Genomic DNA, 11554 nt, shown 5'->3' on the forward strand with positions numbered 1-11554 from the left:
TTCAGATCGGGACTTCGGTGCGTGTTCGTGAATCCATTGATTCAGATCGGGACTTCGGTGCGTGTTCGTGAATCCATTGATTCAGATCGGGACTTCGGTGCGTGTTCGTGAATCATTTGATACTTCGGTGCGTGTTCGTGAATCCTTTGATTCAGATCGGGACTTCGGTGCGTGTTCGTGAATCATTTGATACTTCGATGCGTGTTCGTGAATCATTCAAATGATTCACTGAATCCTTTGATTCAGATCGGGACTTCGGTGCGTGTTCGTGAATCATTTGATACTTCGGTGCGTGTTCGTGAATCATTTGATTCAGATCGGGACTTCGGTGCGTGTTCGTGAATCCATTGATTCAGATCGGGACTTCGGTGCGTGTTCGTGAATCATTTGATACTTCGGTGCGTGTTCGTGAATCATTTGATTCAGATCGGGACTTCGGTGCGTGTTCGTGAATCCTTTGATTCAGATCGGGACTTCGGTGCGTGTTCGTGAATCATTTGATACTTCGGTGCGTGTTCGTGAATCCTTTGATTCAGATCGGGACTTCGGTGCGTGTTCGTGAATCATTTGATTCAGATCGGGACTTCGGTGCGTGTTCGTGAATCATTTGATTCAGATCGGGACTTCGGTGCGTGTTCGTGAATCCATTGATTCAGATCGGGACTTCGGTGCGTGTTCGTGAATCATTTGATACTTCGGTGCGTGTTCGTGAATCATTTGATTCAGATCGGGACTTCGGTGCGTGTTCGTGAATCCTTTGATTCAGATCGGGACTTCGGTGCGTGTTCGTGAATCATTTGATACTTCGGTGCGTGTTCGTGAATCCTTTGATTCAGATCGGGACTTCGGTGCGTGTTCGTGAATCATTTGATTCAGATCGGGACTTCGGTGCGTGTTCGTGAATCCATTGATTCAGATCGGGACTTCGGTGCGTGTTCGTGAATCCTTTGATTCAGATCGGGACTTCGGTGCGTGTTCGTGAATCATTTGATACTTCGGTGCGTGTTCGTGAATCATTTGATACTTCGGTGCGTGTTCGTGAATCCTTTGATTCAGATCGGGACTTCGGTGCGTGTTCGTGAATCATTTGATTCAGATCGGGACTTCGGTGCGTGTTCGTGAATCCATTGATTCAGATCGGGACTTCGGTGCGTGTTCGTGAATCCTTTGATTCAGATCGGGACTTCGGTGCGTGTTCGTGAATCATTTGATACTTCGGTGCGTGTTCGTGAATCATTTGATTCAGATCGGGACTTCGGTGCGTGTTCGTGAATCATTTGATTCAGATCGGGACTTCGGTGCGTGTTCGTGAATCCTTTGATACTTCGGTGCGTGTTCGTGAATCATTTGATTCAGATCGGGACTTCGGTGCGTGTTCGTGAATCCATTGATTCAGATCGGGACTTCGGTGCGTGTTCGTGAATCGTTTGATTCAGATCGGGACTTCGGTGCGTGTTCGTGAATCCTTTGATACTTCGGTGCGTGTTCGTGAATCATTTGATTCAGATCGGGACTTCGGTGCGTGTTCGTGAATCCTTTGATTCAGATCGGGACTTCGGTGCGTGTTCGTGAATCCTTTGATTCAGATCGGGACTTCGGTGCGTGTTCGTGAATCATTTGATACTTCGGTGCGTGTTCGTGAATCATTTGATACTTCGGTGCGTGTTCGTGAATCATTTGATTCAGATCGGGACTTCGGTGCGTGTTCGTGAATCATTTGATTCAGATCGGGACTTCGGTGCGTGTTCGTGAATCCTTTGATACTTCGGTGCGTGTTCGTGAATCATTTGATTCAGATCGGGACTTCGGTGCGTGTTCGTGAATCCTTTGATTCAGATCGGGACTTCGGTGCGTGTTCGTGAATCCTTTGATTCAGATCGGGACTTCGGTGCGTGTTCGTGAATCATTTGATACTTCGGTGCGTGTTCGTGAATCATTTGATTCAGATCGGGACTTCGGTGCGTGTTCGTGAATCATTTGATTCAGATCGGGACTTCGGTGCGTGTTCGTGAATCCTTTGATACTTCGGTGCGTGTTCGTGAATCATTTGATTCAGATCGGGACTTCGGTGCGTGTTCGTGAATCCTTTGATTCAGATCGGGACTTCGGTGCGTGTTCCTGAATCATTTGATACTTCGGTGCGTGTTCGTGAATCATTTGATTCAGATCGGGACTTCGGTGCGTGTTCGTGAATCATTTGAAACTTCGGTGCGTGTTCGTGAATCCTTTGATACTTCGGTGCGTGTTCGTGAATCATTTGATTCAGATCGGGACTTCGGTGCGTGTTCGTGAATCCTTTGATTCAGATCGGGACTTCGGTGCGTGTTCGTGAATCATTTGATACTTCGGTGCGTGTTCGTGAATCCTTTGATTCAGATCGGGACTTCGGTGCGTGTTCGTGAATCCTTTGATTCAGATCGGGACTTCGGTGCGTGTTCGTGAATCATTTGATACTTCGGTGCGTGTTCGTGAATCATTTGATACTTCGGTGCGTGTTCGTGAATCATTTGATTCAGATCGGGACTTCGGTGCGTGTTCGTGAATCATTTGATACTTCGGTGCGTGTTCGTGAATCATTTGATTCAGATCGGGACTTCGGTGCGTGTTCGTGAATCCTTTGATTCAGATCGGGACTTCGGTGCGTGTTCGTGAATCATTTGATACTTCGGTGCATGTTCGTGAATCCTTTGATTCAGATCGGGACTTCGGTGCGTGTTCGTGAATCATTTGATACTTCGGTGCGTGTTCGTGAATCATTTGATACTTCGGTGCGTGTTCGTGAATCCTTTGATTCAGATCGGGACTTCGGTGCGTGTTCGTGAATCCTTTGATTCAGATCGGGACTTCGGTGCGTGTTCGTGAATCATTTGATACTTCGGTGCGTGTTCGTGAATCCTTTGATTCAGATCGGGACTTCGGTGCGTGTTCGTGAATCCTTTGATTCAGATCGGGACTTCGGTGCGTGTTCGTGAATCATTTGATACTTCGGTGCGTGTTCGTGAATCCTTTGATTCAGATCGGGACTTCGGTGCGTGTTCGTGAATCCATTGATTCAGATCGGGACTTCGGTGCGTGTTCGTGAATCATTTGATACTTCGGTGCGTGTTCGTGAATCATTTGATACTTCGGTTCGTGAATCATTTGATTCAGATCGGGACTTCGGTGCGTGTTCGTGAATCCATTGATTCAGATCGGGACTTCGGTGCGTGTTCGTGAATCATTTGATACTTCGGTGCGTGTTCGTGAATCCTTTGATTCAGATCGGGACTTCGGTGCGTGTTCGTGAATCCTTTGATTCAGATCGGGACTTCCCCAGCAAACAATGACCTGGCGGTCCACCAGCGTTTTTTGGGCGGCACAAATTCAGCGGCTTAACATGGTCGGACCACCGTCGGCACACCATCGGCGAGCCGGCCAATCTAAAAATGCTGTTGGTCAGCTGGCGTTTTTTGGGTGGCACGCCACCAGCGGTTTGCCGCAGCTGGGCCTCCGTCGGTACACCAGTGGCAAGAAGAGGGTCTGTCCTGTATGAGCTCTTATATGACATCTTTGTTTTATAATATATTTAAAATTTATGTTTTACATTACATTTTTACAGTATTACAGTTAAAATGAATCTGAAGCACTGAATAAAAATAGTGAGAGAATGAACTAATTATTATTGTTCAGTATAAAAATACTGCAAGCACGTTTTTAAATTAAATACATTGTTTGAATGATCATAAAAACAACAGTACAAAATCATACATCTCATAAAAATAACAAAAATATATGATAAAATAAAAATAAAAGTGCTAATTTGCCCCACTGTCACGTGCGGTTTCCAGTTTACACCTATGTTATAGAGCTACAAAACGATTAAAATTCAAAATTTTATCAAATTATTATTTTTAGTTGTTTATGTTTATTTAAATGCTGCGTGGCTGTGACGTGATTTGATGGACGCGCGCTGAGTCTCAATCAAACGCTGCAGAGCGGGAGTTACCATGGAAACGGCCACAACTCTCCAACTGACAGCTGCAACACTCCGTCTCTCGCTGCTGTTTTCACCGTTTTCGGGTGAGTTTAGTACCTAAAGTCACACAAATATTACATACAACTGTTCCTGACACTTTTCTTACTATTAATTGTCACGTTTCTGTTGAATATTTAGGTCATAAAGACAGTTTAGTGTCTTCGAAAAAGTCCGTTAGCATCTCAACTGTTTTCAGACAAGGTATGCTAACTGGTATGCTAACTCTGTATATTGAGCTCTGATTTATCAAAGTTTTCACTTTTCATCACATGTTTATGTGTAACGTTAGATGGGAAGTTGTAATAGCTTTGTAAAGGTTTTTTCAATCGCTTACTGGAATTAGATTAATTTATTTAGCCTAAAATATGGGCTGTATCTTTCCTGTTAATCAGTGAGCGTGAATTAACTGAATCTAATTAAAATGTGATTTGATATTTTATGGCAAGCTATTATTGATAAAAATTGTTCTGTGGTTTCAGGAATAACACTTCTGCAACAGATTAGAAGCTCCAAGATAACTATATTTCTGAAGGAAGTTGCTGACAGAGATGTGGGAAACAGGTAACTTAACGTTAACATTAAGCTGAGAAAGATCATTAAATCACTTCATATGCATTTTTTCATTACATATTTGCATGTATCATGATCCATCTGTTACACTTCTTTATTAAAGTTATTTTAAGAAGGTTTTGACATCCAAACATGAGTGAGTGATGTTAAAATGTATTTTATTTCTGTGATCAGAGCTGGATTTTCGGCCTCATTACTCTTCAGTTTTACATGATCATTCAGAAATCATTCTAATATGCTGATTTGCTGCTCAGGAAAATATTTCTGATTTGTATTTTGTTTGTGTGTTATTTTTTTATTTTTTAGGATTCATTGATGAACAAAGTTGAAAAGTAACAGTGTCTATTTGAAACAAAAATATTTACTCTCACTTCTCATCAATTTAATGCATCCTTGCTGTATAAAAATATGAATTTCTTAAACCTCACTGACTGCAAATTTTTGAACAGTATTGTACACTACCATTTAAAGGTCTGGAATCTATTTACCAATGAATCATGGAACAAAAATCAGTTTACACTAAAATGTTTATCAGCACATCTGTTTTGATAATAATCAGAAATGTTTCTTGAGCAGCAAATCAACATATCAAATTTATTTTTGAAGGATCATGTGACACTGAAAACTGGTGTAATGATGCTGAAAATTCAGATTTGATCACAGCAATAAATTACAATTTTAACATATCCAATTAAAAACAGTTCTCTTGAATTGTAATATTTATAGTTTTAATGCGTTTTTTAATTTCTCTTTTACAATAAATATAGCTGTGGTGAGTAAAAGAGACTTATTTCAAAGATGCAAAATATCCTACTGACTTTTGAACAGTTGTGTAAATTACAGTTATGATGTTCCTCTCACTTCAATAATACTGTGGCATATGTAGAGTATGTCTGTTCTCTGAATACTGAGGACAAATGATATGCTTACTAAGGGATATAGAATAAAATCGGATTGCGATTTAACCAAATTATAGCAAAGTAAGTTAAATAATGTCACAAAACTCTGGACTATTGACAGTACCCAGAATATCAGACTCCAGTAAAGGAAGTAGGGGTGGGCAATATGGAAAAAATATCATATCACGATTTTTTTTAGAAATATCACGATTAACGATTTTATCACGATTCTTTGTCATGTTGGTTTTACAAGTTGTCTGAGCATTACAGCCAAACTAGACAAAGCCTTTCAAGGTAACAAAAAAAAAAAGACATGGCAGATATTTAGGCCAAAGTGGGCGAAGATAAAAATCTTTGTCATTATTTTATATTTCTTATTAAAAAATAAGAACAAAGATGCACATTACAAATACACATAATATACAAATAAAACAAACAGTGCTTTATTTCCAGGTACAATAGGTGTATTGAGCAGGAGCATTCAATGAAATTAAATGAACAAATATAAAAATAAAACACTACATAGACTGATTCCTAAAGCAACTGTATTAAAGTTTTTCAGTCAAGAATAGTGAGTGATTTTTCTCTTTGGGTTTTGTTATATGGAGGACCAAACCTGCATAAATTAAATATGATATATATTATATTATATTATGATATATAATATATTAATAAATAAATAAATGTGATAATAGGAAAATGAATAAACGACTTGATAAAATAAATATGATTAATTTCTAATAATATACGATTTTCCCCCCTTAATTTATTTTCTGCTTTTATACATTTATAAAAAAAAATTACTTTTATTTTTCACTAATTCTTTTTTAATGTATTTTTATTATTTATACATTTATTTTGAGACTTATTTATATATAGTCGGAGTCAGACACCCAGAGGATGGTTGGTTTCTAGTCTAATAACTGGGTGTCATCACCCTAGGGTCTGACGTCGATGGTTCCAGGCTTCAGCTTCCTGTTTTTATTTCTGGAAAATATTTTAAATATTTCGGCACTAATGCGAATAACGTTCGGTGAAAATAACTTACAACTCTCCAGCTGATCTGCCACATCCCGTAGCAAACTGGACAATGAATTACTACATGCCGCTATTTTCTTTGAAAACTCATCTCTATCGCTTAGCTGGGCTGACGATGCGACGCGTGAACTCTCAACCAATGATGCACTGAAGCTACACAAGGACCACCTTCCTCATTTACATGTTACACACGGAAAAGTCAAAATAAATGAATAAATAAATACATGTGGGAATAAATCATTCGAAAAAAAATGAATGCATAAATATATAAATAAATCTCAAAATAAATGTATAAATAATAAAAATACATTAAAAAGAATTAGTGAAAAAATAAAAGTTAAAAAAATGTTTATAAATGTATAAAAGCAGAAAATAAATTAAGGGGGGGGGGGTTACTTTATTACAAATTAATCATATTTATTTTATCAAGTCGTTTATTCATTTTCCTATTGTCACATTTATTTATCTATTTATTCATTAATATATTTATTTATTCATATTTAATTTATGCAGGTTTGGTCCTCCATATTGTTAATGTTAAATGAATAGTTCCCCCAAAAATAAATATTCTGTCATCTGTCAATTCTGTCATAATGATTTATTTTTATACCATCATTTATTCAAAAGTTGTTTTAAACCTGAATGAGTTTCTTTCTTCTGCTGAACATAAATGCTATTTTGAAGAAGGTGGAAAACCAAACAGTTGCTGGTCCACAGTGACTTCCATGGGATTTTTCTTTCCTGCTATCAAAGTCAATGTAGACCAGCAACTGTTTGGTTACCCTCATTCTTCAAAATATCTTATTTTGGGTTCAGCACAATAAGTTAATAGAGGTTTGGGAGAACATGTGAGTGAGTAAATAATGACAGAAATAAAATTTTAGGGTGAACTAACCCTTTAATGACAGTCGACAGCACGTTTAGTGTCCTGTCCCTTTAAGAGCTGCACGCATCTAATATACAGGCACGCATCTTTTTCTCTCTTAACTATATTTACTTTCATTTTAGAGATAACCAACTTAGTCTGTATGTAAACCTTGTGTGTTTTGACAGTATTAGCGCAAAAGATAAGTTAGCTGAGTAATCAGGCGCTGTTAGACAGGCTTTTTAGTGTCCGTGCTTCAGGTGTATGCGCTCAGAAAAAGCGCACATCAGACCAGCGCGTGAATGAAACATTTAACCAGCAAGGCTTGTGTGCAAATAATGTAGTTTTGCGATCGCGAATAAGTGCAGTGTCCTGTCTGAGTAACTCTACTGCTGTATGTGGTGTTGTACAGTATATAGAGACGGAGACCAGAACTGTATTTGACAATGTGCGCTGTAGCACGATACTACGATATTTCTTCAAAAGCAGATCGTGGAGACATTTTTATCGTCCACGATCAAAAATCGTCATATCGCACACCCCTAAAAGGAAGCAGAGCTTTTTCGTGTTTTAAGGTCACTGCACACTGAGTCCGAAATTTCGGATGCATTTTTTCGTATTCGTAATCCTAAAAATTAAACAGAAACCTTGCACACTGAGTCCGATGCGTGTTAATTAATCCGTTGCGAAAAAATTAGCAAAACAGTAGCCGACTGTAAGACACTTGAAGAAGGCAACAAGCCTGATTGATTTTTGGGTTCTTTCGTTTTTTCAGCCAGCAGTTCTTTTACAGATCTCACCACAGCTCCGTGCAACACAACTTTGCGTGAACTACTACTAACTCTTCTCTTTTTCTCTTTCAGGTCTGCTCTGGGATTTTCATCTGGCTACCGTCACCCACTGGACAACCATGGCTTAGCTGTGAGTATGCAAAAAATGTATGCATGTACTGAATATTTTAACAAATAAAACAATAATAGTTGAACAAACATTACAAAGAAAAATTAATATATTTGGGGGGCCTAGTTTTTTATACAAAAATGAATCTATCAATATACATATTCTAGATTTCTCCACACTACTAAATGGAGTCTTCAAGCATTGAGGATGATTTTGTTGTCCTCTCGCTTCTTAAAAAACAGAAAGGAAATATTGGGTCCATCCAATCCTGAGATATAGAGAGGATGGAGAGTTCCCCCTCCTTATTAAGGAGCAGCGGGATTATCACGGGCGATTCAAAGTTTACTCCAGGATGTCAGTGTCTCAGTTTGATGCTTTACTAGTGATACTAGAGCCACATATTAAAAAGAAAACCACCAATTTCTGTGAACTCAGTGTGCAAGGATCTATATACTAGGCATGGGACGATAATCGGTTTCAAGGTATACCGCGGTTTGGAAAAGTCACGGTTTCAAAACCACTAAAATATTTCATTATAACATTTCTGCGGTATGCACAGTTGTTTTTTTTTTTTACATGTTGTCAAAGACAGAAAGTTCAGGACTCCCTCAGTTGTGTGCAGCGAAAAGCATGAGTCACACGGCCCTGTGCCTCACCAATCCAAATTTAATCTGGGAAAGGGGAACATTCCTGCATCATAACTTGGACTGAAAAATGAATGTGTAGAAAGTGAGCATGTCTCCAAAAACCTTGTTAAGCTACAGGTTTAATGACTGCTTTTTAAATTATTTTGATTATTATTATTATTTTTTAAATTTACAGAAATTGTTTTGATTATGGTTTTGATTATTGAGCTGCAGGTTTAGGCTCACTTTAAGTGACTGCATTTTTATTTTATTTTTTCATTTATAAGGATTTCTTTTTCTTTTTTACAGAAAGTAATTTATTTTTTGATTATTGATTTATTATTTATTGATTATATGAGCTGCAGGTTTAGGCTCACTTAAGTGACTGTACTTAATTTAATTAAGAAGAATTCAATTATTTATTTTAATTATTTAGCTTGACATGTTTACCTTTCCAAAATGTTCTATATGTTTCTTAAAAAAAAATATTGTGTTCAGTGGGGAAAAAAGTTGTTGTTTTCTACCCAGACATTTAAAAATAACACATTTTAGACCCATTTTAGCCCATGCCTACTATATACAGTGCTTTGTGCTGCAAGATGAAGTGGATGAATTTGACAATCGCCATTCTGGATTTTGGCGTTCGCTTGTACGGTGGCTCTGAACTGTCAAAACACCTCTCAAAATGCTTCCTACGGATGCGAGAAACGGAAAAAAATCAAACCCGATCCAATTTTTTTTTTTTATGACGGACGAAAATTTCGGATGCGTTTTTCTTTTTTTTCACATTCCCCATCCTTTCCTATCAAAATGCATGCTACGGATGCGAATATCGAACCTGATCCGAATTTTTTTTGACGGACGAAAATTTCGGAGGCAGTGCGCAAACGTGATTGAAACAATGTGAGATCGTATTTATTTTTTAACGTGTGAACATTTCAGATGAAAATTTCAGACTCAGTGTGCAGTGATCTTTACTCTTAAACTATCGAATAGCCTTCTGATTATGTTTGGAGCTCAGACACACTCTCTCTGTTTAAATCTAGATTAAAAATACATCTTTTTTTAGTCAAGCATTTACATAACACATCTCATAACCTTGTACTCTAAATAAATGAAATAATATGAACAGCATCTATGCTAATCCTTTTCCTTTTGTTTTCCTGTCTATCTCTCAGGTTGCCCATCCCAATGTTACTACATCTTGGATCCAGCCTCACTTGTGGTGACTTCAGATGATGCCAACACTCACTCATGATTTTCACACCCTTAAAGCATACGTTGAGTGATTTTCAACCCACTTTGTATTGTTACTATGATGGTAATATATGTGAACGAACAATGTTTAATCTTTCTCTATGCCCAATAATGTTTTGCATTATCTGAATATTGTTTATTTACATATTACAGACTTTGTGACAGTATGAAGTGGATTTAAATTCACCAAACTTACCCTTTTAATGTTTGTCTGTTTAACTGAACATGACTTTGAACAAATAACTTGTATTATCTTAGAGTTATTGACATATGGACGTTAATTTGTTTCCAGAAGATGCTCCTCTTTGAGTCACAGTCATCTCTGGTTGTTTAAAGGAATTTTTTATTATTATTGTAACCTTGAAATATGCATTTTCTAAAGCAGCTTTGATTGTGAAAAGCATTGTACCCATGTTTTTACTAGGGTAAATCTAGTAACCATAACTGTAGTAACTAGTTTATTTATTTATTTTTCCTCAAATAAAGGTTTTGATATCATGGTTCTACTATAGTAATATTTTAGTAAGGCTGGAGTCAAACTGGTAACCATAGTGTTTGAAACCAAGGTAAAGTTTAGGTTTAGTACTATGCTGTAATAAGACCATGAATTTACTACAACAATCATAGTTAAACCATGGTTAAATTTGTGGTTGACTTTTGTATATGGACATATGTGAATCGAATGCTTCTATTTGAAAGTCACATTGGATAAAACCATCTGATAAATATACTGTAAATGCATTTGCATGTTTAATCTGTTCACTGAAAATAAATTTGGAATTGCGATTTTACATTGTTTTTGATCCATTATTGTGTGCAAGGATATTTTGGTTAGCGTAATTGAACTGATTATGAACCACGGACCGACCGTGGACCGCCAGCATACAGTAATTATAAACCAGCGGCTCGTCAGAGGACCGCTGTCGGAAAAGCGGTGGCTGCCGCTGGTGGTCCGCTGGAATAACGATGAGCAAAACGCCGGTGAACCGCTGGCGGCGTCCGCCGGTGGGCCGCCGACTTTGACTCCGGTGGGCCACCAGTGGTCTTATGTTATCGGTGCGTGTTCGTGAATCATTTGATACTTCGGTGCGTGTTCGTGAATCCTTTGATTCAGATCGGGACTTCGGTGCGTGTTCGTGAATCATTTGATACTTCGGTGCGTGTTCGTGAATCCTTTGATTCAGATCGGGACTTCGGTGCGTGTTCGTGAATCATTTGATACTTCGGTGCGTGTTCGTGAATCATTTGATTCAGATCGGGACTTCGGTGCGTGTTCGTGAATCATTTGATACTTCGGTGCGTGTTCGTGAATCATTTGATTCAGATCGGGACTTCGGTGCGTGTTCGTGAATCATTTGAAACTTCGGTGCGTGTTCGTGAATCA

The 11554-nt window shown here is 38.2% G+C and overlaps 1 protein-coding gene across 1 annotated transcript; it reads left to right on the forward strand.

Annotated features, from left to right (window-relative positions):
- Nucleotides 1–3982: 3982 nt before the first annotated feature.
- On the forward strand, nucleotides 3983–10962 carry LOC306866970 (uncharacterized protein). The gene is made up of 5 exons (XM_079412431.1): nucleotides 3983–4059; nucleotides 4154–4216; nucleotides 4495–4576; nucleotides 8251–8308; nucleotides 10092–10962. Exons 1-5 carry the CDS (start codon nucleotides 3987–3989, stop codon nucleotides 10140–10142), a joined length of 327 nt encoding a protein of 108 aa, XP_079268557.1. The 5' UTR covers nucleotides 3983–3986; the 3' UTR covers nucleotides 10143–10962.
- Nucleotides 10963–11554: the final 592 nt, after the last annotated feature.

Source organism: Barbus barbus, assembly GCF_936440315.1.
Source record: "Barbus barbus genome assembly, chromosome: 48".
NCBI classification, from domain to species: Eukaryota; Metazoa; Chordata; class Actinopteri; order Cypriniformes; family Cyprinidae; genus Barbus; species Barbus barbus.